Source organism: Falco naumanni, chromosome 6, assembly GCF_017639655.2.
Source record: "Falco naumanni isolate bFalNau1 chromosome 6, bFalNau1.pat, whole genome shotgun sequence".
NCBI classification, from domain to species: domain Eukaryota; kingdom Metazoa; phylum Chordata; class Aves; order Falconiformes; family Falconidae; genus Falco; species Falco naumanni.
Genome location: NC_054059.1, coordinates 89,890,753 through 89,918,395, shown reverse-complemented (window position 1 = coordinate 89,918,395; position 27,643 = coordinate 89,890,753). Strand labels below are relative to the sequence as shown.

Below are 27,643 nucleotides of genomic sequence, written 5' to 3'. Positions count from 1 at the left end.
TATTTAATTTGCCCTTTGATGAAATGTTAAGTAATCAAGTTACTCTAAAAATCAAATAGTCCCCTGAGTAAGATCTGCTTACTGCCTAAGTATTTACTCAAACGAAACCACCACCAATGCCACTGTTTCTTTATCTGACTGAATTTTGTATTTTAACACAAGAACAGCTCCGTGTCACAAGTTTTCCAGTACCAACCTCACGCTGAATTCCACACAAAGAGACCTCTGCATCCAGCTGAAACTGTAAGTCAAAAGCACTCCTAATCAACAGGGGACTTTGCCAGCAGTGTGTTCAATGAGCACCCTGAGCTTTCACATAAATTGTCACCAGCTGCACCTCATTCACTGACATTACATCATTAAGAATTTTATTTCATTTTGAATGTATTAATTACATTTTCAATGGAACTTTTCCAATATCTAAAAATTACCATCACTTAAAACCCATACCTGCTTCCTCACTTGTAATGACCTATATAGGCTGTCACAGGAGGTGCCTATTCACCTTCCTGCTTTGCATGACAACCTCACCTTGTGCCCTTAAGATCATGGAAAAAATCCTCCTGGAAGTGATAAAGGCATACGGATGACTAGGAGGTGACAGGGACAACCAACATGGCTTCACAAAGGGCAAATCATGCCTGGCAAATCTGGTGGCCTTCTACAATAAGATTGACTGCGTTGGTGGACAAGGGAAAAGCAAAAGATGCCATCTACCTTGATTTCTCTAAGGCCCTTGACATGGTCCCAACACAACATCTCTGACTAACTTGGGGAGAGATGGATTTGATGGATGGACTTCCATCAGATAAGGGTTCCACGGATAAGGGACTGGCTCTTTGCACACATCCAAAAAGTGCAGTCAGCAGCTCAATGTCCAAATGGAGATATGTAACAAGTGGCATCCCTCAGGTGTCCATTCTGGGACCAGTACTGCTCGGTATCTTTATTAATGACATAGTAGGATTGAATGCACCCTCAGTATGTCTGCTAACACCAAGCTGAGCGGTGCAGTTGAAGGACAGGATACCATCCAGAGGGACCTTGACAGGCTTGAGAAGCAAGCCAGCGTGAACCTCATGAAGTTCAATGAGGCTGAGGCCAAGTGCAAGATCTTGCACCTGGGTCAGGACAACCATTAGTAACAGCACAGGCTGGAGGATGAATGTATTGCGAGCAGACATGCAGAAGAGAACTTAAGGATATTGGTAGTGAAAAATCAGGTGTGAGTCAGCAATGTGCACTCACAGCCCAGAAAGTGAATTGCATCCTGGACTGCATAAAAAGAAGGATGGCCAGCAGCCTGAGGGAGATGACTCTCCTCCTCTACTCCGCTCTTGTGAGACCACACCAGGAGTACTGCCTCCAGCTCTGGGGACACCAGCACAAGATAGATGTGGACAAGAGAAGAGGCAAAAAAAAAAAAAAAACCAAAACCAACAACCCCCCCCCCCCCCCCCCCCCCCCAACCAAACAAAAAACTGGAGGGATGGAACAGCTCTCCTATCAAGAAAGGCTGGGATAGATGAGGGGTTTTAGCCTGGAGAACAGAAGGCTCTGGGGAGGCCTTATTGCAGCCTTTTAATACTTGAAGGGAGCTTATAAGAAAGATGGAGAAAGACTTTTTACATGAGGGTCTGCAGGGACAGGACAAAGGGCAATGTTTCTAATCTGAAAGAAGGCAGATTTAGATTAGATACAAGGAAGAAATTCCTTACTGTGAGGGTGGTGAGGCGCTGGCCCAGGCTGCCCAGGGCAGCTGTGGGTGCCCCATCCCTGCCAGTGGCCAAGGCCAGGCTGGACGGGGCTGGGAGCAGCCTGGGCTGCGGGGAGGTGACCCTGCCCGTGGCAGGGGTGGGTGGGTGGGAACTAGGTGATGTTTAAAGGTCCCTTACAACACAAACCACTCTATGATTTTATGGTAAAAGCAGTAGGCAACTCATTGCAACTCACTGCGTTGCATTCATTGCATCTGGTCAAGTTACCAGAACAAAAACTGGAAAAACAATGGATTGGGAAGCATCTGCTTAAATACACAGCTCAGATCAGAGTGGAAATAGCTTCATACAATAGTAAATTAAGCTTTACATTTGCTTCTGGTTTTCTTTATACTACTATTTAAAGAACAGTCACATTACAACCATTATCAAAGGAATATAATTACACAAAATTTTTATGTCAATAAAATTGGAAATAAAGCCACATAGTAAGACTGATTTTTAAGTCCATATAGACTTATTCTTTCAAGATGTATTTCTAATGAATTCTACAAACCTTCCATTTCTCAAGGAAGACAGGCTCAACATTTATAAAATCACCTAAGTGTTCTCCAAAAATATTCTTTAAAGGTGCGCTTCTTAAGAGTTGGTTATTTCTGTCCAAGAATTACCCAGCAAGATGGTGTTACTACCCTGAAGTGGATACACTTGCCCTCTGAGAGGCGCATTCAAATAATACTCTCTCAGACTTTATACAATTACAACTGCATCTGCAAGAGAGCATCTCACTTCACTCTGCTTGCTCAGAAGTTTGGGTACAATTGCCTGAGACCAAGCACGATGGAACAACAGTCAGCCTACCAACCTTCAGTAGGCCTCAGCTCCCATGACAAAGTCTGTGGTAATTCGGAGCCCATGATGGCCCTCAGCAGGCAAGCTGGTGTCCACCCGCACTACAACGGCACTGCCAGCAGTGACAGCAGATCTTACAGTAGGGCTGTGAGATTCTACTAGCTTTCATTACAGAAGTCAGTGATATTAACTGGGCAAGAACTGAGCCTAGCATTGCAGTTAAATTAATTATACTGTTAATGAAATTTCACTAATTCGTGCCTCACATGGCTGCATTGTACAAATAGGTTAACATATGCATGATATATGTGTACACCCATACTCATAGTCCTGATAGCCACATGATGAAAGACAAAAACATTTATTAAACTGCACTTATTACACTTCTTAAACCACGTGGAGTATACCGATACCGTTCTTTTGAATTTGTTTTTAAGTCTTTAAATCACATTGCCTGACAAATGAGATGGGGTGGGGGGGAGGGAAGGGAAGTCACAGTGGTCCAATTTCACAGGCACCTGGCCCACTATTGTTAAAAAAACCTGCTTCCTGTGAAACTCTAAACAGGTATGAAATATCTCAATATCAACATTTTCCTGGCCACTACTCTGCCTATATCAGTCAAAAGCGCAACAGGACAGAAGTCAGCTACAGATGGAAAAGAGCCCTACTATTTCTCTGAAGACTGTAGATCGCAATTTTCCAACAGAAACATACCACTTGCCCTTGCTCTGCCCAAATACTGAGATACTTCACCATATGGTAAGAAATACATTAATGCTAGAAATTTTCTAAACCTTTTACAAATACTCTTCTGCTCTTTCCCCAGAATCTTGTAAGTTGGGAACTCCCTTCTGAAATAGCTTTGCTATCAAATATGGCATAATAGGTGATAAAAACATAAAGGTTTAACCAGCACTCCTTTGATTTAAGTTCACTAACGGGTTTGCCAAATTAACCAGCCCAGATTTGTGTGAAATATATAATTAAACACCATTTTGTATTTGCATATTACCCGTCTCTTAAAAGTGTATTCTTCCTCTGTTTTGGTGTTTTACATATTTACAAAAATACTCTAAAGTTTTGTTTCATTAAGAGAAAAATTGCACAGAATGAGAAAAACTCCTGTGGTAACTTTGGGACCTTATAACTTGTAAATTAGCAATGAAAGCACTGAGATAAGTCTTTGGGAGTATATTTGAAGTTTTAATGAAAGAGTCAGATTACAAAAAGCTATAGTGGGAGTTTTATATGAGGAAGCTTTAAAGTTAGTTGCAATGTATTAAAAAACATTCAAATAAATTATTTTTCACTGCAGTATGCCAAGTTTTTGGAGATAGAATTAAAATTGGGCTTTCATTTTAGACCAAGTAAAGCATAATATTAGACTATAATACTGCATATACTAGGGAGATCCAAATGCCCACAGTGTTGCAAGAGAACATTTTCCCTCAGGCATTTGAAATTTAATGCTTCTTTAATATTCTCTGTTGGATATTGTTAGAATGGAATTTCAAATATTTCCTGCAATTTGAGTTAAAGATTACTGAATAATGCTGAGCAGCAAAAAATTTTTGAAGCGTACATCTAAAGCTGGCATAGTAGCTTAATGTCCTGTTGTTTCTTGCTTTAGCAAAATTAATTTCTACAGTCTTCAACCATGAATTCAAGCACCACCTGGAGATACAAGCGCATAATTTAACTGTGGTGTATTTCTAGCTCCCTTGACTAATACACTGACGCTAGACCCTGTATGTCAGACAGCTATAAAAGGAAAAGACCATTTCATAGCAATACTTTATATTCTCCTAAGTCAGACAGTGGGCAACTTAAAAAACAGTATCTGGCCCATTACTGCAAATAAATGGGATTACCTGTTATAAAATAAATGTATATGGCTTTGCCCACATTCAAAGTATATATTCTACTATACAGTCAAGAGTAACACCTTTCCAATAGAACTCAAAATGTTCAAAAGGCTTTTGCCAAATTAAGATCCACCCTTTTCACTATACATGTGCTAGTGCATTACCATGGTTACTCAATACAGACAACAGTAGACTGCAAATAAAGCTAATAAAAAGGCATAGTTGTATCATTCTAGAAACAAACTAGAAAAATACTAAAATCATGATGCCCTTTGCTCAATTACTTCATGGAGAGGCCTCCTTTATCCAAAGATGCAGCTACTTTATTTTCTATCATTTATGTCCACAGTCTAAATGGTCACGCTCTCAATTTTGTTCTGTGGCCATGGTTCCCTTATCATTCATACTGGGCACATGCAGACTAACTCCTTGGCTCTCTCCTACAGGAAGCCTGCCAATTCCCCTCAAAATGGCTTGGAACACTGCTTCAGACAGCATGACTGCCATGAGTTCAAACAAAGTAATTCCTCAACACCATCCCAGCCAGATAAGGCAACTCTAAATGCCTTACGACACGCCCAGAAGTTTTTAACATTGGTTTTCTTACAGTGTGAGACTAAGGATCATTCTCATGAGTTCCAACACAACCCTCGTTGACACCGTCAACTGAAAAACCAACAAGAATATATGTATGCATGTTTTGGAGCATCAGAAAGTTATGTAGCATTGGTATGGCTAATAGACTCCATACAGCTGGAATCATGGGCCTACACTTTCAAGAGATAGGGACAGTTCAGCCTTACAGTATGCAACTGATTGAATGCAAGCACATGCAGAAATAAGAGTACTTGTGTTTACATGAGCAGAATAGATGCAATTTCTTCCTTCCTTCCTCGAGGATCAGTAAAAACACTGAATGTGGACAGCACTATAAGCAACACTAAAGACACCCACAGACTCCACTGCTTCATAAAAATCAATTTGGATAAGGTTTCCAAAAGCAGGCCAAATACCAAAATGAATCTGTGAATCAGCAGAAAAACCTCCATACAGGAAACAAAGTGTTTACTTGGCTCCTAAGCTTATTACTGATAAATTCAAGTTTTGGAAGTTACATTTCACATATGAATAATGTCATTAAGATAAAATTTTATCAGTATTTTCCTTCTGTAAAGAGTTAGGCTTTTAAACAATTAACTTCAAAAAGTCAACATCATAAGATATCATTCTCCCTCCCCAGATATTTCTAGTGATATTTTCTTTAAAATCCCATTCAATACTGGGCGGGGGGGGGGGGGGATGAAAAAATCACTCTGTATAATGGCAGCTATTAACAACTTATTTCTGTGAAAATACAGAAATAAATACAAATGGATATTGTAAAACAAGCTGAAATATTTTAAGCAAACTGCATGACCTGAATTCATAGAAATAACCTTCATGAGAATAGCACTTGTAATTATGCGACAGGTTTGGCACAGAAAAGCATCCATCTGTCACTCTGAAACAGAAAGGATGGATAAAGGAGGCAGACAGATTAACTCACCTGCACTGAGTCTAAAAAATTGAAAGTAATCATTATGGCTGGTAGCTTCTTGTACAAAAATGTATTCCTTGATTATCAGGTTGTAATGAATAAGTGCAAAAGAAAGTCATATAGAGAAAAAGCAAACTTACTTTCAGTACAAGCTGTTTTGCCATTTGAATAAATGCTTACCTCATTTTAAAAAACTTACCAGAACATCAGCTTAATGTTTATGTCTAGTTTTGGGGGGGTGGGGGTGGGTGGGGTGTTTAGGTTTTGTTTGTTGGATTCTGGATTTTTTGAATTGTTGTAATGAATTAACTTAAGACTACAAGGCTTGATTTTGTAGAACTTGATTTGTTACAGAGGTCATTTCTTCATTAGAATACCAACCTGCCTCTTCTGATTGGGTTTAAAGCACATCAGCACTTTTATGTTGCTTTATAGAACAAGAAGAAACTGAATGAAGAAGCTATTGCATAATACCAAGATAATTTTCAGATGTTCATTAAAAAAGCAGATTTTCATTACTCATACGCTTACAGGTAATGCATTAAGCTGCTAGTTTTACTGAAAAGGAGCATACTAGAACAGGCTGCTATAACCATCATTCAGAAATAGTAATTCAGTGGATATGCCTTGGAAGCTCACCACATCAACACAACAACTTCATAACAGTCCAAAAATCAAATGAACCAAAGAAATGTACCATCTCTTGTGATCAAGGTGACATTCTTTTTACATTAATCCCTAACCTGACATCCTTCTTGTTGCATTTTAATTGTAAGTCACATTTCCCAAGGAAATTGCTTTATACAGTCTGCATGGGAGGGTGGGGGGAATAATCTTTAGATGCCTCTTAAGGCAAGTGTTTCAAATAGTTAACTACGTAAATCTGTGATGGAGTGGCAGTTTTCATCACAGATGTACATGTAGGTTCTATAGTCTGGAAACCCACATAGCAGAACAGGCAGACAAAGACAGAAAGGCACTTTCTGTTGCACTCATGCCATGCTGCTATTTGCAAACAGGATGCTTTCACTTCTTCCTTCTCTCCATTCTCCAACTCCAAAGGGTGTGCAGCAAAGCCTCTACCACCTCAGTTCACCTACCATGGGAAGAAGCACCTAAATCAATCAGAAGTTACAAGTCACAATCAATCTCCTCCACACATCGCCATTAGCAAGTAGAAAATCCACACACTGCTGTCACAAAGTGTGTGTTCAACCAAGAAAAAAAAGATAGACCTGTGTTAAGGTAAAAGAGAATCCATTAAGACTTTCTCATATACCACAATTCTTCTGTTCTCTTTGTAATAATTTGGAGATCAACTTTACTGAACTTATTGTGACTATATCAAAGTTTTTGTGCATGTGTCTGTGTGTTTTGGTTGAGGGATTTGTTGTTGGTTTTTTTTTTTTTTATTTGGTTGGTTTTTTTACAGGGACTCTCTATACCCTGTATACTTGTAAGAACTGTGAGAAGAATTCTTTTCTCCATCAATGGTTCACAGATGGTAGACGTTGATAGATCTTTAGGGTCTCAACTTTGTCTACAACAGGGTTGCCATTATCAAGCCACTGTGCCACCATACGCCCTAGGCAGTGACAGAGCCCTGCAATACCTGAACTACACTCCAGGCACCAGAGGCCTACCCATCACCAGAACAGCCACCTTGGATCTCCCAGCGTGCAGACAGCAAAGAGGCCTTAACTGTTACAGTGTCCTCTGTCAAATGTACAATAGCTCTTTGTACTATTAGCCTACTTAGAAATAAGAAACAAAAAAGAACATTCTGGTTACAGTTTTTATTAAGATTCGACTATTGAACAGTTCAAGATTACCAATACATATTACAAACATGCTGTACATCATTAGTTGTTCTTCATAGTCAGTAGGCACATGCCGACAGAATGTTTTATGGCATCCTATCTACCTATTAAAAACTTATTAAAGGTTGTATAAATCAATTAATTATTAATTACTTCTAATTACGTAAAAACTCAATGACACTCTTAAGTAAAAACGAAACCACAGGATAAAATGAAAACAGTTCCACAGAGGGTAAAGTTTCTCTTTAAGAAAGGAAGTTTTGAGCCACAGGAGAAAAAAAAAGAAAAAAGTCAGAATCATACGCAAAATTCCTAGATACATCAGTTTTTTCATAGCATTTAATATTTATGCAGTATCACATAACTGAAGTCTAGAAATGAACAGTGAAAAATTCGTTTTGGACATTAATACTAGGAATACAAAAAATAAACCACGTATAAAAATTCTTAATGAAAACATCTATTTTCATTTTCTAAACTAAGATTTCAATTGTTCTTCCTTTTATCTACATTATCTTTTTAAAACTCTATTACAGATTTTTCACATACTTTCAAAAATAGCTTTTGATCCTCTTAATCCCATTTCAGTATTTTTTTTTAATGCTTTACTTCTGAAAAATCCCTTATTAGTATTCCCGTGAATCATAACCCAAAAGAGGCTTCCAAAACTGTTTCAGTTCTACTATTATTTCTAGCACTGAAACCATCAATTATATAGGGTTTTTTATCATAACCATTTTAAACATTACTTATATCACACAGACTTAGCTACAAGAAACATGTTTTTGTATTACAAATTCTAAATAAACATGAGATAAAAGAGAAACTGTATTATATATGGAGATGATAAAAAGATAACTTCAGAAATTATTGAAAATTAAGTGTAAAAACTTACCTAAAAAAATTCATCAATTTCTATAGATGGCAATGAAGAAAAAGAAAATCCCATCCAAAATACAGTTAAAGAACACAGCCAGCTGTTAACAGAGAATAATTAATTTTAAAATATTAAAAAAAATAAGAGAATTCTGGCAAACTACCCTTCAAAACTACTCGTTGCCTTGAAAAATAATATTCAATCCCTGTAAAATTACATTAAAACATCTTAGCTATTAAGTGTGTTGTTTAATTACACCAATTTCCAATTTAGTATCTTTTGAGTGCAAAAATTATAAAGTGTATTTCAAGAATTAGCTGAGCACTCAATCCACATGCACACTAAATTTCTATTACTTCCTTCGCACATAATACATTTCCATTTACGCAAGTCTTTGGCTTAAAGCACTACACGAAAGACACACACTAATAAAACACTAATAAAAAAATTTTAAAACATTGGTAATAGGAGATGCAAAAGCAAGCAAGAAAACGATGAGGCAATAACAAAGCAGAGGAAATCTGAATACTGTGACAGAGCTGACAGGAAAAAGAGCATTAAAACATCCAAAACTTTGAAAAGGTGGTAAGACTAATAAATCAGCAAAAGTTATTCAAATACTGCATACTTCTTGAAGACAAAGTGAAGCTGGAAGAAGATTTGGAAGTCTGGGTTGCAGAAACTCCAACACTGGATGTTTATACGTTCCTACATTGACAACAGTCTGAAGACAGTAACATGATTTAGCAGCTCGAGAAACACTACCAAGCACCCACACTTCCTACAACACCAGAAAGGTTTCTATCCAGAAGCAAAGGACGTATTTTAAAAACTAAAGAACCCCAGGAAAAGGAGCTATTAAAAACAGGTGGGGAGACAAAAGCATCTCTTATTTGTTTTCATGAATTTACATTTTGCTTGCAAAATATTAAAGCTTAACAAGTGGAAACAAAATTTAAGCCAAGTAGGAAATAGTAGAATTGCTAAGTTGCGGTAACTTTACCAATTACACCACATTCATAAAAGGTGAAACTTTATGGTATCTTTAGCTAAATCAGCATAAAAGACTGCAGTCAGTCTTAAACAAATTTAACTATCTTGGACTAATTATACTAGGAACAGATTTAAAATAAACTGATATACTCTGACAAAATCATTTACACATGGCTTTGCACCCTATTCATTACAAATCCCTTTCAACAGAAGATATGTTGTTATCTCCAACAATAAATAACTCGAGGACCACAAGCCTGGGCAAAAAAGGACCGAGAATGAAAATGAAGCCATACCCACAGAAGAAAGTTTGATTAGCTTAACTGAAATCCACTAAACCAATACAATCTGCTATGCTGACACACACAAACCAGTTTACAGCATGCTAACATTGATTTAGCTGAAAATTGATAAGGAATCAATTTAAACTGAACTGATTATGCTGAGTGGAAATTAACGTTATGAGGGTCCACATCACGTTTTGTGTACATTTCAATCTTAAATAAACTTAAATAGTGTTAACAAAATCTGTACAATATCTGTGTGTTAAAAAGGTTAAAGTCACCAGCATTAAAGCATTTTGGGATGCTCTGGGACAACCTGACTGGAAAACAAGCTCCCTTCGACTTACTAAGCTTCTCTACCTTTCACAGCAAGCCAGACCTCAGCTTTGCTTGCAGCTATCTGGCTTTTCAATTCATCCCCAGAAGGAAACTTAAGCAGAGTCTTCATTCATATTAAAAATGTATGGGTAGTAACTGATATAAATCAGTATAGCTCAACATTTAAAATAAGTTAAGTATGACTGTACCTTTTTAATTCTGACACTGCAGTTTTCTGTATTGCAGAGGCTGTCAGAGGTTCAGCTAAAAACCTGTTCAAGCCACAGAAGTTGTGTGTTGCGGTATGAGCACAAATAACCACACAGCTCCCCAAAATGAGAACACTCTACATGACATGCATAAATATTTACATTTTACACTCACTGCCCTAAGGACTAAGTTCTTATTTCTGTCTGAGGACTGCAAAAGAAATTGTGTAAGCACACATGCTGTTTACATTGTTTAAAAAAAAAACACCCACAAACCCGATCAACTACTATAAGGACTAGAGTAAGATTTACAATTAATCCTGCAGGAAAAATATTCTGAGAAGTGAGGCTTCATTAAGGACTTAGAACTAAGTTACAGAATCTGCCCAATAAGGAACCCTGTCAGGATCTGAGGGGGGGTGGGGAGGGGAAATCATCAGCTGTGCCATCCAAGAGCTTTTTACTGCAGTTCAAGGATCTGGTTTTTTTTGCCAAAGTATTTATGCTACCATCAGCCTCACTTCAGGCAGAGGCGGGAAGAGTTTACTTCAGCCAGCAATCCAAAATGCAACTAAATGAATAGTTTTATTTTTGGACGACGGATCACTATTTTAAGCCGCGTTGTTTTAACGGCAGAACAGCACAGGCAAACTCGCGGTTCTCCCTACTGCGGGTAAATAGAAGGAAACGGCCCGGCACAAGCTGCCAGGACTCTGTAAGCAGCACAGACGCGCACCTTCCCCCGGCGGGCCGCAAGCAGGGCCCGGGGGAGCGGGGAGCACGCCAGGAGGAACCCGCCCGAGAGCCGGGCGGCTGCGGCAGCGCCCCGCGGGGAGCCAGGCAGGGGGCTGCGGCACCGAGAACGCCAGAGCCCTGCCCGCCCACACCGCGCCCGGGCTCGGCCTGAGGGGAGCTCCCTGCCCGCGCCCCCCGCCCGCCAGCCAGCCCCCTCAGGCAGCGGGCGCTGGGAGGCTGCGGAAAGACCCCGGCCCCGCAGGCGTGCCCACCCCAGCGCAGCGAACCCACCGAGCGCTCCGAGGGGACGGGGACGGGCGGGGGTGAAGCGGCACGGCCCCGCACGCGCCTCAGCCGCCCGCACGCCGCTTCCCGCGCCCGACCGTCACCTAGCAACCGCTGACGCGCATGCGCCGGCACTGAAGGGCGGGGAGACGCACGCGCACCGCCGCACTCTCTCCCGCGCCATTACTACTACAGGCACATGCGCGCCGCAGACAGTACCCCCTTGCAGCTGTCCGCAGCCTTTAACGAATGGGACAATAAGTGAGGCGGGTCACCGCTGCTAACGCACCAATGGCGTCCGGGGGTGAGGCGCGCTGCCCCGGGGCACGCTGGGAGTTGTAGTTCTCGCCGAGTGCCAGGCTGCGAGGGGCAGCGGAGCCGCGACTACAGCCCCCAGGAGGCCGCGTAGGGCCGGCGCGTCCCGCCCCGCCGCGGTACCTTAGCGCAGGGCTGCCGCGGCTGCAGTCGTGCTGTAGAGGTGACCTCGAGGCTGCCGGACCCGCCGCTCCTCTTAGCTATGGTCGGTACCGCTCCCCCCGCCGGCGGCCCTTCCTTCAGGTGGCGGTTGGGGCGAGGCGATGGCGCGCTGCGCCCTGTCACCGGGGCGGTTGGGGCAGGGGGCTCTCGTCGGGCGGGAGTGGCCGCGAAATGGCGCCGGCTCGCCTCCCCCCGCCGCCTCCTGCTGCCGGGCGGCCCGCGGTGCCGCTGCAAGCCCCGGGGGGTGGCCTGACGGTGCGCTGGGCACCGGGGGGTTCGCGGGGCTCGCCTCAGCCCCCGCGGAGGCCGCGCCGGGGTGACCTTCCAGCCCGGAGAGCTGGGGGTCGGCGCGGGCCCCCGCAGTGCCGGCCGGCGTCGGTCCTGCCTGCTCTTCACCGGCGTGCGGGGGGGGCGGCTGGTGGGCCCGCCGGGCTGGCCCCGGCCTGGTGCTGGTGCTGGCCCCGGCCTGGTGCTGGTGCTGGCCCCGGCCTGGTGCTGGCCCCCAGCCCTTCCATCGCACCTTCTCCTGCAAGCCCCGTGGCTGGCGGCAGCGCATTCGAGAAGATGGGGATGCCTGCTCCTTAACTTGCTGGGGTGCTAAAGGTTGGGGTGCAGTGCTGTCAGAAACCCGGCTGTTTGGCTGGGCTCTCCCGATGGGCAAGGTGTCCTTCCAGCTCTGCCCTGTGCTTACACAGTGCAGTGCTTGGCTTTTCTGTGGCGTTGTACAGATACATATGCACACACACAAACTTGCACAGAGACCTTGCTTGCCTTTATAACCATGAACATCTCCCTGTTTTTCTACACTTAATACTTTCCTTACTGCTTTGCTATAGAAAAGATGCTGTGTGCTCTGAAACCTGATTTATTATTTCAGCTATGCCCTAAAAAAAGACTAGTCTGTAAACCTTATTGATCCTACTTTTCCATTCTTTCCATTCAGAATGTGGATTCTCAGGAGTGACTGCAAGACGGCAAGTTTTAGTTCGCACTTGAGCTTTCAAAACATTGACTGCTATGAATTTGTTGGTGTCCAAAAGAACAGCTGGTTGAAACTGACTTTGATGTCCAGTTTTCAGAATATCACTGTTCTTATCTGACATTCATTATTCTAATTATCCATTTGGTGTTGGGCAGAGGCTTTAAACTTCTGAAATAAAATCATCTCTCTACTGATGCAACCACTATTAGCTAAATGAAATGGAAAAAGTTTTTAAGGGCACCTGTCTCAAGGTCATCTCTTGAGGAAAGAATTCCTTTGAAATTCAGTCTATGAACCACAGCGCTGCTGGGGTTGCTAACATGCGCAGCAAGTCTTGCCAACTCTAACACGTTTCCAAATAAATTATTGTCATTGCATCTCTTTTTTAAGAGCAAAGGGAAGGTTTGTTAGGTGGAGTCTAAACTTCTGAAAAGGTAGATTTTAATATAATGCTTAAATCATTCTTGTCAATAAAGGTGGGATAACTTAGTTGGATTTAACCTTCAGGAATAACATTCAGTTGATGGTATTTTACAGACAAGTTTATAGCAGTCATGTTTATAGAGGTCTTTTATAACTGTAATTAGTAATGCAAAGTCCGTCACTTGTGTAGACAGGGCATCATTTTCTTATTACTGTATTTGATAGATTGAGAGTTATTTAATATTAGTCTTTTACTTACCTTTGTAACCTCCTGAATCGATTTTGCAGTGTAGTGCTATTTTGATGTATGGTATTATTATTTTAGACCTGCTGCTATCAGCAGTAATTGCAGAAATAATTTAGGCACCGAGTTTTTGAGCCAAAGTGAGCGCAGGGGGACGACATTAAGCCCACAGTTTCCTCATTTGATACTGGAAGTGTTACTTCTACCTGTGATAATTTAGGAGGGGGAGGAATATCCTACATGTTTTCTGAATTAGAGGGAGGAGGGTATCTGGGGATGCAATGTTCAGTGGGATTTTTTTTCTCACTTTTACCATTACCTTTACTACTCTTTCATTTTCCTAAAATGTTTAACTATACATCAGCTGGTGAGGGCTTTGGAACTAAATAGTTCAGTTAGATGTCGTTTAATTTGTCCTCCAGTTCTTCAATACCTGAGAGTGAGTAAAGGTCACCTCTGTAGTTACCACAGCATGAAAATATTCTTATCGAAGTCCAGTGCAGGAGGCCAAGTCACGGATTAAAGTACCCGAACATGAATGTGTGGAGCCTACAACTTGCATTGCGGAGCTACTCATTTCTCTGAAGCATACATCCTCCAAAAATAGCCTCAGGTGTTCAGTGATACTGATTTTTATATGCAACGTAAGATTTCCGGGGAGAGTTAACTATATTTTGTAAGAAGCACAACATTTTTTGCTTGTTAATTTAGCTTCTAGAATCAAGAGAGAGCATGAAAGTTTCTTTGCACAATCGCTGCAGGGGCGGGGGGGGCTGGGGAAACCTTGTATGTGAATCCGATGTACCAGAAGTTAGGAAAGGAAAAAAACAAGTGGGCAGTACTTCTCGCTTTATTTTTATTTATATAAAACTTTATACTCACTTTATATTCCTCCCTCCTCCAGCCCAAAATGGGGTGAGAACAGGAAGGGTGGTAATAAGCGAAATTACTTAAGAGATGGTGGAGCTGGGTCATGACTGAAGGATTTTTATTTTAAGGCAAAATGTTAAGTCTGTCTCAGTAAAAAAAACAACCAATGAAACAGGGAAAAAAAACCCACCAAACCAACCAGCAAAAAACCACCAAACCTCCAAAACAGTCCTACCTCTTGCCTTTTTATCTTCTGCTCCTTCCCTCTGCTTTTATTATGCTAAATAGCATCACGCTGGTCGATAGATCGACATTTTTAATGTTTAAATCAGATTAGCATATAAAGTGCATATAGTGGGAAAAATTCTTGTTGACTTTCCCCCTTTTGTGACAGTACTTTAGACTGGCTCACAGGGTGCAAAGGAGAAGGAGCCTAACTTCTAAAAATACCTGTTCCATTCACTAGAAATCCAAAAATCAATTCACCATTGATTTCAGATACCATGTAATGCAAAGAAAACGTGTTCCACTGTTAAGCTGTGTGAGTACTGGAGTAGAATGTTTAGCATAGGGTCACTTTTTATATGCTGCTGATACGGGATTTTGCCAGGCCAAGGTTTTACAGCACAGTAATTTTTCAGCATTTATTTTCCTAACTAATATGATTAACTACCTTAAAAGTGTCCATTGTTCCCTTTGTGTAAATAAAATGTAGATTCTCCTTAAAACCATGTTGAAAAGTTCGCTTGAAAATCTGATATGCATCTTAATGGTGCTGTCTGTCATCACTTGTACATTATGTACATTTGTAGGCTACAACTTCCCTAATTGGGAGTAATGTAACAAAACTAGTTTTGAGATTTAAACCAGCAAGAATCTATTGTCTGCTCTCCTTCCACTTCCTTGTGGAGTTTTGATGAGGTTTGAGCAATGAGACTCGTAGTAGGACAGGTTCAAAATAAAATAATGCAGTTCAACACTGTAATGGGTAGACATTTAGCCAAATGTTTAAAGAATCATTCCCATAATGAAGGCAGAATTGTGTTGAGGTCTAAATTTGCAAGTTCAGTAGTTTAACTTCCATCACTTAACACTCTCATTTTATCTAGTATGTGGTAAAATGGGGTAGGTGGCCTCATTTTTATAATTACCTAATGTTAGCTTGGTGCAGCTGTATTTGGCTGGTCACTTCTGCAGAGAGAATACACTCAAATCCCAAAATGGTTTTCCTATAAATATCAGTGACAAGAACGTTGGTTGGAAAGGATCTCTAGAGGTCATCCAGTCTGACCTCTTTCTTGCACCGAGTCTGGAGGTTGTTCACTTTTTGACTTTTGATGCTGCTCTATAATGTCATACATGTTTTTCTCATCTGGGTCTTGAAAACACCAGTGATGAAGGTTGCACAGGCTGTCTCGGTACCCTGTTCCAATGCAGCCGTACCACCCTAATCAAGCATTTTTCTCTTGATTTCTATCTGTTGGCCCCTGTTCTGCCATCTGCCACTACTGAGAGGTGTTTGGCAGTGTTATTTTTGTAACGTTCCTTGAAGTTGTAGTGGGCTGCTGTTACATCACGCCTATCCTCTGCCTTTCCAGGCTATGTCCAGTGCCCTCAGCCTGACCTTAGAGGACAGGAACTCGGGGTCCCAAAGCTGCACTGTCTTCCAGTGGCAACCTCACCAGCACCAGGTGAAATGCCTGCCTTTGCTCTGCAAGCTACACTCTTCATGATGTAGCTCAGTATGCAATTAAATCGCTTCAGACATAATTGAATGTGGAAAGTGTTTTGTCCATAACTCAAATGATCATCTTTTAATTATTTGAAAAAGCAGGCATGGCATTCCAGCAGGCTGGTCAGAGTCTGCTTGTTCCTGTCCTAGCACAATCTGCCCCAGCCCTGTTGCCTCTAGGGAAAACAGGGAGATTTAAAAACCAGGCTTACAAAATACTAGGTTATGAATGTCTTTTGGCATGTTTTCCCTTTTCATGGAATCATAGAACGGTTTGGGTTGGAAGGGACCTTTAAAGGTCGTCTGGTCCAGCCCCCTGCAGTGAGCAGGGACATCTGCAACTGGGCCAGGTTGCTCAGAGCCCCCTCCAACCTGGCCTGGAGTGTTTCTGGGGATGGGGCATCTCCAGCCCCTCTGGGCAACCTCTGCCAGTGTTTTGCTGCCCACATTGTAAAAAACATCTTCCTTGTATCTAGTCTGAATTGACCCTCCTTTAGTTTACGACCATTACCCCTTGTCTTATCACTACAGGCCCTACTAAAAGGTCTGTCCCCATCTTTTGAGCCCCCTTTAAAAAGGCCGCAATAAGGTCTCCTTGGAGCCTTCTCTTCTCCAGGCTGAACAACCCCAACTCTCTCAGCCATATGTTTTCAATATTAAGTAATCTTTCCAAGTCCTGGTTCTGCTTAACAAAATGGACTCTTGCTGTAAGCTAAGCTGTTTCCCCCTCCCCATTTGCAATTGGCAATGTATTGGCAGTTTTCTCCCAGTCTTTTGGAGTTTTGGGTCAGTTTGACAATGGACAGTTGTATTATGGATATTAGTGTCTGTATTTGTGCATAATGTAGCTTTTGTCTGTGGATTTGTTAAATTGCTACCTAGCAGTTAAGTGAGGCAGTAGTTTTAAGTCTGCTAGATTCCTTGCTTCCTGGCGTTCAGTAAGTCTTTGGTTGCAAGTAAGCATTCAAAATGCTTAATGGAAACAGCCCTCAAAATTGAAAGAATCTGAAAATTGATAAAGTGTCACAGCTCATAAAACTTCTGTAGTAAATTTGAAGTGTGGATGGGTAACGTAATGAGTGGGTGCTACGTGTTGTAACGCCTTATGTTAAAAGGGCAGCGTTGTTAAAAGGAACAAAAAGTTTTTCAAATACATTTTATTCCTGGCATTTTGGAAGCTTTTCCAGGAGCAATGCATAAGGATATTTTTGCAAGTGTGCTCTGTTTCTGTGAAAGCAAGTAGAGAAATTTCTGGTGGTTCTAGCAGAACAGAAGTATGATCCCAGGAGCTGGGCCTGATCCACATTTAAGCACAAGCTTTTATCCAGGTTAATTAATCGTAACGTTCTTTCTGTAGTAACTTAATTTTTACCACTGTCAGATGGTGTGAGCCTGCACTGTGTAGCTGTGGGTAAGCCTCTAATTTTCTTGCAGGGTGAGCCTATCAGAGTCCTGGTGACTGGAGCTGCTGGGCAGATTGCTTACTCGCTGCTCTACAGCATTGCCAAGGGAGATGTCTTCGGCAAAGAACAGGTAGCTCTTATGTTGAATTATCACCTGCCTCTCTTGTGCTGTAATGAATAAGCTAATGTTAGAACTGCAGTCCCTGAGACTTGTTTCCTTGTAGACACTCAGAGTGGCTTACTAATGTGCAAGTAATCTGTTCTTTGTAAGTGGGGAAAATGGAGTCCTGCTTTGTTAACACAAGCTTTCAGTTGTTGGGCACGCTGAAGTTTCTCAGTTTTCTGTAAATGAATTTAAGGCTTGCATAAGACAGCAGTTTCTAGCAGATAACAAGACAAATTCATTTTCAAAACAGACCATGCCCATCTTGCACTAAACCATTTCTTTCTTTACAGCCTCTTATTCTTGTGCTGCTGGATATCACCCCCATGATGACTGTACTGGAAGGTGTAGTGATGGAGCTGCAGGACTGTGCTCTACCACTGCTAAGAGGTGGCCAAAAGAAATTTTTCTTACACCTACAAGATTCTATAGCACAACTATTGCATTTTTGAGTTCCTGTACCTGGCAGGAAGTTAAGCAGAAGAAAATGTTAATGATCCTTTCTCGGTTTTATATTTTGTGGAAGATAAGTTAATTTAACTTAGGCTGTAAGCAAGGAGGAATGCCATCAAATCGGTTTTTGTGTAAGGAATTGACTATGCAGATACCTGGGGTTTTGGCTGGTATCATCCAATCCTGCGCTGTCAGCATGCACAACAAGTTGTTGGATACTTGTGCGTTTATGCATTGTATTTTGGCCTAGTGGAATAACACTGAATGATTAGATACTTTTATTGAGTTTAAAAAAATATCTAGTCTTTAGAAATATCTTTTGCGTAAAGACACAAATTGAAAAATCGCTCATCAAGTCATGTAAACAAGTTCTGATAGTTTAAACAAACAGAAGAAAAGGAGCAACTAAACGCTACTGTCATTATTACAGTACTTAAAAAAAAAAAAACAAACAAAAAAATCAGGCATGTAGCTACTGACTCTTGTACAAATCGAACGACCTTCTGCGTGAATGGTCAAAGGGAGAGGAAAACTTCATTTGTGTTTGTCCCTGCCACTGAAAATTTTTTGTACAAGTGAGGAACAGCATATGTAGCTAGGTGTGTATATATATTTAGAGAGAGACAGGCAAAAGCTATCTTTTTACATAGATTTTTTCCTGTGTTTTTAGAATTCGTATCTAAAGATTTAGGTAAATATTTGTATATATAAACAGTTTACTGGCAAGTATTCAATCTGTGGAGTTAGGGCCAAATAACCATACTTGTATTTTTGGAAGGGGAAGGTGGTTGTATTGTCAGATCAGACTATATACTATTCATGAACCAAAGAATATTCCCGTTAACACTTTGCCATGAGTATTTATCTTACATAGATATTTTTTTTTCTCCTTTCTTTTTTTCAGAGGTCATTCCAACAGACAAGGAGGAAGTTGCATTCAAAGACCTTGACATAGCAATTCTGGTTGGCTCCATGCCAAGGAGAGAGGGCATGGAGAGGAAGGATTTACTCAAAGCAAATGTGAAAATTTTCAAGTCTCAAGGTGCAGCTTTGGACAAGTATGCCAAAAAGACTGTCAAGGTGAATATAGAAACTGAATTTAAAAAATTAACTCTGAGTTATGTAGAGTTCTAAATACATTGTAAAACAATATTGCGCAAGCAGGAGCCTATACAGTACAGGCATTCCCTTCCTGAAGCCCTGGAAAACAGACCACAGTGAAGGTTAAAAGAGACATAGTATGTTAAATAGGTAGATGACTTAGTCCATAATTTATTTGGTGAAAAAGGTAGGTTTTACATTGTATTGCCGTATTCCGCACATATTTTGAACTGGTTACCACCAGTTCTAAAAAGAAATAAATACACAAATCTATATAAAAGAAGAAAAAGCAGTCTTCTGCTCGTTATCTCTCTTCTCTGGGGTAACTAAATTATCTATGTGCAGCTGCCTACTTCATATCCATCTGTGACTTTAACATAATGACCCTTAACTTCAGTATCAATATAGAATTACAGTTGCACAAAGAATCGGCTTTATTTAGGTTATTTGTGTCTTGGTCTTTGGAGCATTGGAAGCTTTTAATTGTTCTCTCTCAGATTCCTTCAGCACAGTTAATGGGATCATGTGGCTGCTCTCCTACTGCTCTTAATCTCAGACCCAGACTCCAACTGTGCTTTGTAACTGACTTTTTAATGTCTACTTCCTCTGCTGATGAACTTCCTACTGCTTCTAAAGACTTGTTTGCTTCTTTATACAGTTGGAATAAAAACTATCAATGTAACTATTGCAGAGTAATGGAAAATTTACTGAACTCAATTTCAAAAGGGGAAATACAAAGGGAGGTTTGCAGATTAGTTTGTGTGACTGAGAGTATATGGAGCTTGACGTTAATCATTTGAGACACATTAGTAGATGAGGGATGAATAAAAATCAGTTTTCCATAGTAATAAATTGATCCAAGTTCAGGCAATATTATAGTTCTAACTGCCTATGAACATTGAGATAAGTAACTGTTCTGGCTTTCCTAATTATAAAGCAATTATATAAATCAGTGGAATCCAGTCTAGAAAGCATTTAAAAGGGGATGGTGAATTCATTGTGGGCTGACTAGCGTGTATCTTGCTTTCTCTGGGTCTAGTTGCATGAGGTTTGAAGCCAGGCTGTGAGTCAGTGTGCAGATCTCCCTAGAAGTCTTATTCTCTTTCATGTTTGAGTATCAAATTATAAAGAAAATACCTAGCTAGAAAATATTTTTCTGTACATTTATAGAAGACTTGGTGACCATGAACAATGCACATATAAAACAGTATTGTTGAAGACAACCAAGAGATTTAGAAAACTTAACTTTCTGATAGCTTCTTTGAAGGCAAAGCCATGTATTTAACTTGAGGGAGTTATTTCGCAGAAACAGCTTCTTCATCTTTCCACGTTTCTCTTCTCCTTTTTTGGTTTTAGGTTGTGGTAGTTGGGAATCCAGCAAATACTAACTGCCTGATTGCATCAAAGTCAGCCCCGTCAATACCAAAGGAAAATTTCAGCTGTTTAACTCGTTTGGATCACAACAGAGCTAAATCTCAGGTAAAAAGGGCCTCTTCAAAGTAGAATGCTTTCTGTTGTCTCTGCTAAATAGCAGTGCTTTCAAAGAAGCCTCTGAATTGAGAAGCTAAAATTAATACAGTGGTCATCTTTAATTTCCAATTAGATTGCTCTGAAACTTGGTGTGACTGCTAATGATGTGAAGAATGTCATCATCTGGGGCAACCACTCCTCCACTCAATATCCAGATGTTAACCATGCGAAGGTAAATGTGAAAGGAAAGGAGGTTGGAGTTTATGAAGCTATAAAAGATGACAGCTGGCTGAAGGGAGACTTTATCCTGGTAAGATCTTCTTGGATTTTTTTTCCATGGTCACTCTGTGTCTCCCCTTTCTTGTAACATTGTATGAAATTGTAAACTATGTAACTGACTTAGTGAAGCAGCTTTTCCTGTCTCAATAGAGTAAGTGATCCTCAGATAGCTTGTCTCTATCAGTTACTTGCTCTTGAAAAATTTAAGGCATTATGAAAACTTATGTAAATACTACTGGGAAAAAAATCCATTTGGAGTGCTGAAATGATTCAACAAAAAAGAGTTTGGTCATGGTTTCTCATCTGACACACAAGCACCATTGACATTTCACTGTGGTAACTTATTTTAGCGGCTTTGTAGATGAAGTAGGATCATCTTCTGTTTGCAGCTCCCCACCCACCAAAAAAAGGCCCAGTAACCCTCCCCCTGCACATGCATGCGCATGCCACATGCACACATGCATTCCAGATCTAAATCTATGACCTTGTCAGCAGCCTTTCTGAAAAGTAATCTGAAATACCTAGAAAACACCTGCAAATGTCTTAATGTAGGGTGGTAATAAATAATAATGTAGGGTGGTAAAACAAAATAATGGTATTGATTGATCAAGAGCACCGGCTAACCTAAACGCAATGTAAAGTGAAACAAGGATTACCAAAACTCTTGACGAACGTGACTCCAAGTAGCTGTACTTGGCTTGGTATTGCAGTGTTACTGGCATGCTGACAGCCAGGTATCATATCTTTGGTACTGAGGGTGTGTTTTGTCATATGACCGTGCTCTGTCTTGTCTTGGTTTTGGATATAGCTTATTCCAGTACATGCTTGTTGCTGCAGAATAAACGATTGTGTGTTGGCAACTGCAGTTCCTGAGCCAGAGTGTAAGCAGAAACCTGTCTGTGTCTTTGATCCTGCTGTATCTTAGGTGGCCAAGGCAGGATACTGTTTTGGCCTTCTAGGTACATTGTAATGCTGGTCTGTGCTAGAATGTTTTGCCTGAGATCAGGAGATTGCATAATTCTTGCTTTCTAGACTGGGGTACGGTTGGCATAGAGCTTTACCAAAACTTACCAAAAGAAAAAATAGGTATGGTTTAAGAAGCTATGCTAATTCTGAGAAGTGCAATTCTTAAGTACAAAATTTCTAAATATAAACATAAGTATAGGGAGGTAGGTTCAACTGTCTTCAGGAAATAAATGAATTTTATGCATTAAATATTGTAGATTGAGACCAGCAAGTAGTTAATATTGGTGTTCGGCAAAAAACCTTAATTGCCAGTGTTGCTCTGAGGCATCCGTTAGTATTGACATGCGTGAAGTGTCTTGGTGGTAAAAGCTTGAAACATCTGGTTAGTGTGAGAGAAGTCAGCGGCCTGCTAGCTGTAAAGCAGGTACTGAGAAATGAGCCAGCCTCTGAAATGTTCCCTTATGTTCTTGGCTTGGCAGAACTCTCCTAGACTGTATTTCTGGATTGTGTGCCATGTTCATTTAGTGATAGAACTGTATCTTGACTAACAAAAGACGGTCTTTCCTCATGGTGTTTACTGACAGCGTTTGGACCAAACCATGATTTTGCTGCTTTACAATTTAGAGGCTTTTTTTCTTAATTGCAGACTGTTCAGCAACGTGGAGCAGCCGTTATTAAAGCTAGGAAGCTGTCCAGTGCAATGTCAGCTGCCAAAGCTATCTGTGATCATGTGAGGGACATCTGGTTTGGCACTCCAGCGGTAAGATGTTGCTCTTGAGTAAGTGCTTGTTTGTCTAATGCTTTGTTACATGGCAGTGTCTTTGACCCAAAGTGTGTATGTGTGTTCAGAAGAGGAAGAATTTCTGGTTTTTTTCTGGAATAAAGCGTGTCATAGGAGATGCAGTATATAAAAGATTAAAATTTTGCTGTCTTCTAGCAGTGAAAAATATATTTAACTTTTCTGGTTTCAGGGGGAATTTGTTTCCATGGGAGTAATTTCTGATGGCAATTCTTACGGTGTACCTGAAGACTTGCTGTATTCATTCCCTGTTGTGATCAAGGTAACTAGACTGTATCAATCGAGGCATCTTCTGCAAGACCTAGCTAATCTGTCGTGTGAGCTTGTTAACAGCAGTGCTTTTGGTACGGGACTGCAGTTGCTGGGACTTCAGCAGCCTTTCACAGAGGGGACCGTTATTAACCATTTTGTAGTGGTTGTCAAACAAGAACTGATAGACAAATAGAATCTGACATGACTAGGCGGTGCCGGCTGCATTCTTTATCTGAAAACAAAACTTAACTTCTGCCTGATGTGGCTTTTAAGGCCATAAAGTTTATTTCTTATGCTGCAAAGTGTCCTTCATGCAGACCGAATGAAACTTGTTCTTATGGGGAATGGCTTTTTATTTGTTTGTTTTCAAACAGGACAAGACCTGGAAGTTTGTTGAGGGTCTTCCTATTAATGATTTTTCTCGTGAGAAGATGGATCTGACTGCAAAGGAGTTAGCTGAAGAGAAGGAGACTGCTGTGGAATTCCTCTCCAGTGCATGACTAGGTGATGAGGAAATACAAAGTCATGTGAGAGTGGAAGAATCTAAGAGTCGTCTCTAAGTCTGCTACCAAACACTATTACTGTATTCAAGTCAACTGTCTGTGGCAATTGTGCATTTTAAAGTTCATATGCTTACTGGTACTCTTGTGCCTATTGAGTTATTAGCAAAAAGATTATTAAAGTAAAACTAGTTTGTTGACCAAACCTTTTGTCTGTTCAATACCAGTTGCTTTCTATGTATGATATGGAATAACTGTTTACCTTGGCTACTAACGCACAATCAATGGGTTTTGATTAGAATTTGGCACTATCAGTACACATCCTAGTCCGTGATCATTTCAGCACCCTATGGCTCCACTGAAAATGGAATTAGAATGCCAGTAGTTCGTGAGCTAGTAGTTCAGCGACTCAAGTCTGTCACCGGACAGACTCCCAAGTATATACTGTTGACTCTGGTTATGCTTACAATGTTTGTCAATAGAAATATTAAAAGATGCTTAATCACATAATGGCTAAGAGTAGTCTGTTGCACTTTATTTGCATGGGTTTAGTTATGTAGCTGGCAGGATTTGATAGTACAACATTAAAAAAAAACAAAAAAACAAACAAGCCCTGAAGGCCTGTTTTAAGGAACTGAGGGAAACTAGTTTTAAGAAGCTTTATTGGTGACCAGCACTTCCATTTGTCTTTCCCAGGCAGAATTGCTTTATGTTGACATCAGACAAAAGAAGCCTCAAGGCAGACGGGCACAGTCCGAAAGCAGTGTTGGTCATTCAGTACTAATTTGATTGTTAGCTTCCAAGCCTTTTGTCCCAGGAGACAAGGACTCGCTTGGTTAAGACCAAGTGAGGTTAGTATACTTGTTTGAGAATTTTTGTAGTGCAGCCTACAAATGCTTTAGCTTCAGAAAGGTTCAGATACATCGTACTGTAATTATTCCTTTGCAAACACACAGGTGAGTGTTGCTGTAACTCTTCTAAGACTCCTGTTTTGTCTGTTCCTACTGAAGTAACCTACCTCATGTAGACTGAAGGGATTTAGACTGGGTTTGTTGTTCTGGGAACTTCCGTCATGTACTACCTGTTCTGTTTGTTTTCGAAGCACCTTAAATACTTCCTGCTCCCTTTGCAGAGTGTGCACTCATGGTAACGGGATTTTTGTCATACACAATGTCAGTGCTAAGTTGTCTGTCCATTCTAACATAAGCGCTTCTGCCTTGTACTAAAGGAAATCTTGGGTCTGTCATAACGGAGTGATCTCATTTCCCTGTTTTGGTTTGTTGTCATTAAATGAGGATTCCAAAAAGTAGAACTTTTGGGAAGAAAAAAAAAAAAAAAAGCTTAAACTGAATTCTAAGGAAATTGCATTGTTTCTTTGAGGATTTATCAAATAGAATATAAAATACATAGGCAAACTTAAGTAAGCTTATCCTTAAAAATAAGTCTGCTCTCAGAACGTTACCGTAGCTATTAAATACAGCGAGAGAAATGCAGCAAAGACTTACTATACATAATTAGTTGGAAGGGAAAACGAGCATCTCAGAAAATGAGAATGTCTGCTGCAGCACAGGCCAGCTGGAGGCAGGGCACAGAAGGCAAATGCTTTGAAAGTTTATGAAGCAGCTGTAGCAAGAATTTACACGTTCTTGCAGTCTTAAGAGTAAACAAGAAGCATATACACCATATCTTCTCACTGTTTTTCTCATTACTGTAAACCCCTTGGAGTTTAGCTATGGAGAAATGGTAAGAAGATGATTTCCTGTGTCTTTTCACAACAGTTTTGGAACTTCTGCAGAAATTAGGGAGGTAAGGAAAGCTGCTGATGTGGTGGCTGCCTTCTGGTGTTCCACACAAAGTCAGTAATATCTCATTCCAGCGTGAACCAAGGGACCAAAAGAATTCATTCCAGTAATTACCATGCTACAGCTTATTATAAAACAATGTATTTTACTGTGAACGCTACGTGAGAGCTACAGTGCACACATCTGTGCCTGAAAGCCATAGATAAGCTATGATAAATCCCGCTGGTGTGCAGTAGGTTTTGTGGCATACCTACAGGAACATCACAATGTAGGGAAGAAGCTTTAAAAAAGATTTTAGAAAATGTGGAAGATAGGGTTCTTTGATGTTGGTTTGAAAGCCGCTTTCTCCAGGAGGCGACTCTCTTCTTGCAAAGTGATGCTTGTAACAGTGTATCAGAATGATTGCACAATTAACGGATCTATTTAACTCCTCACGTTAACACTTGAATCTACATTTGACTCCTCAGATGATGAGGTTTAAGTGCTGTATTTCCTCCAGACTTCCATGAAGCAATTAACAGGAAATCTCCCATCTGCTCAACTACTACCCCACTACTCGCAAACTCAAACTAGCCAGCGGTGGATTTTCTTTGTATCCATGGTTCTGAACTGTTCTGTCCTCTGCTCTGCTTTCTCTGGCTTTTGTATTTCTGGGAGATTCCCTCCTGCTGCAGTCAGGTAGCTTCCACTGCAGCTTGTGTTACTTTGTACATTCTGCGTGGGTTTTGCAGGGTGCTTTGCACTTCCCTTAGTGGGTGGTATATGAAAAGGACAGCAAAGCAAAAGGAGTAGCCACCTGCTTTTCCTTGCAGGCTTACGGTTTTCTAGTGCTCAAGGAAACTTGCACGTTACTACCCAAACTTTTGGTATTGAGTACTTTGCTTTTCACTGAAATGTCTGTTCTGTGATTTTGAGTGTTCATGGGCTGGGGTGTGCTAGCTGAGGCTCTGAGCTGCGTTTCTTTGTCCTGGAAAAGGAAATGCACGGGAGAGACCTTCTTGTCCATGGTTGCCTAAGGGGAGGGCACAGAAGAAGCAGCGCCAGGCTCAGTGGCACACAGTGGAAGGTCAGGAGGTGACAGACACAAGTTGGAACACCAAAAACTGATTTATCACATCCGAGGGTGATCTGAAGCAACGGGAGAGGTTGTGGAAGCTCCATCTCTGGGCCAGGTCAGCCCTGCAGGAGTTTGCACTGTCAGATTTCTGACCTAGGTGACTGAAAGCCATGGGATGTGTTTGCACCAACTGCATCTTTTGACCAACTCTCCATACATACCTATGAAACGCTGCGCTGCAGTTAGTGATGAGTGTACTTTCAGCACATATAAACTTTCTGCGCAGGAAGGAATTTCACATCACTTTTTACTTGCTGGTCACATCCCCAAGAGAACAGAAGGACTTCAAACAACAGCTCCTGTGTGAGTACATACATACAAGCATTCTTTGAGAAACGAATCCTGGGGGAAATTAAGATGTGTATCATCAGATCCGCTTCTGTAAAGCTTTGAGATGGAGCAGCTGAGAACATCAGGGTTCCTGGCTGGGTCTGTCGGTGGAAAGGCTCCCAGGGATGACTGGGACCTGTTCAGTGTGACTGGCATGCTCTGGAAATCGCAGATGTCATATCCTCCTGTCATGCCAGTGAAAGCTGTGCAAGGGGGGCTGCTAAGCTGATCTCTTCGTGCTTTCTTGACAGCTTTCCATTCCCAGCAAGAGCTCTTCTGAGGGAGAGAAGAAACAAAGCTTTTCCCCAAATGAACAACAAACTGATTTCAAGTTTGTCTCGCCTTGTTGTTCTCCTACTGTGACTGTTTGTTGTTTTTCACAGTGACTGCAGGTGAAGCTGGAAACTCCAGCTCTTGCAAATGAGTCTAAATCAACATTATGCTGATGCTCACCACAGAGCTCTGCCCCCTGGGCATGTTTATAAGGCATCATGTCGTATCGAATCAACAGGATTTGAATCTCACTTTGCACGAGGGAAGTCAGGAGAACTTCTCTGGCGAGCAAAGCAGCTGCAGCATGCTTTCGGAGCACCAGATGTACAGAACACTGAAAAGTTGTCCTGGAAGAGCTTATTAGAATTACTTTATTTTTTTCTTTCTGCTTTTCCCCCTCCTTATTTCCTGTAGTTTGGGGACTTTTTTACATTTTTAGACACATTTTTAATTCCAAATAGCAAATCCTAGAGGATAACTACAGCTCGGTTATAATGAAAGAGGAACTTAC

At 41.0% G+C, this 27,643-nt stretch overlaps 2 protein-coding genes across 5 annotated transcripts in view; one reads left to right on the top strand and one right to left on the bottom strand.

The window, feature by feature from the left end:
- The window catches only part of LOC121090079 (WD repeat containing planar cell polarity effector), a 153,973-nt gene extending 142,333 nt beyond the window's left edge, over positions 1-11,640 (bottom strand). For 2 of the 4 annotated variants that reach the window (XM_040598109.1, XM_040598110.1), the window contains exons 1-2: positions 11,503-11,639; positions 8,691-8,772 (exon numbers count right to left, since the gene is read on the bottom strand). In XM_040598109.1, coding sequence (XP_040454043.1) covers positions 8,691-8,704 — 14 coding nt within the window. In that variant the 5' untranslated portion in view covers positions 8,705-8,772; positions 11,503-11,639. Of the gene's footprint in view, positions 1-8,690; positions 8,773-10,476; positions 10,540-11,502 lie in introns of all 4 variants that reach the window. The other 2 variants (XM_040598108.1, XM_040598107.1) reach the window with 2 other exon arrangements.
- Positions 11,641-11,886: 246 nt separating this feature from the next.
- On the top strand, positions 11,887-23,815 carry MDH1 (malate dehydrogenase 1). The gene is made up of 9 exons (XM_040598111.1): positions 11,887-12,016; positions 17,659-17,757; positions 18,084-18,180; positions 19,148-19,323; positions 20,701-20,823; positions 20,948-21,124; positions 22,706-22,819; positions 23,031-23,120; positions 23,485-23,815. The coding sequence occupies exons 1-9, from the start codon at positions 12,014-12,016 to the stop codon at positions 23,608-23,610; spliced, it is 1,005 nt and encodes a 334-aa protein (XP_040454045.1). The 5' UTR covers positions 11,887-12,013; the 3' UTR covers positions 23,611-23,815.
- The last annotated feature ends 3,828 nt before the right edge of the window (positions 23,816-27,643 follow it).

Excerpts from the sequence above, each read along its gene's own strand:
- MDH1 (XM_040598111.1), top strand. Across the intron at positions 17,758-18,083 it reads ATGTCTTCGGCAAAGAACAG|CCTCTTATTCTTGTGCTGCT; the intron begins GTAGCTCTTATG and ends CTTTCTTTACAG. Across the intron at positions 20,824-20,947 it reads ACAACAGAGCTAAATCTCAG|ATTGCTCTGAAACTTGGTGT; the intron begins GTAAAAAGGGCC and ends ATTTCCAATTAG.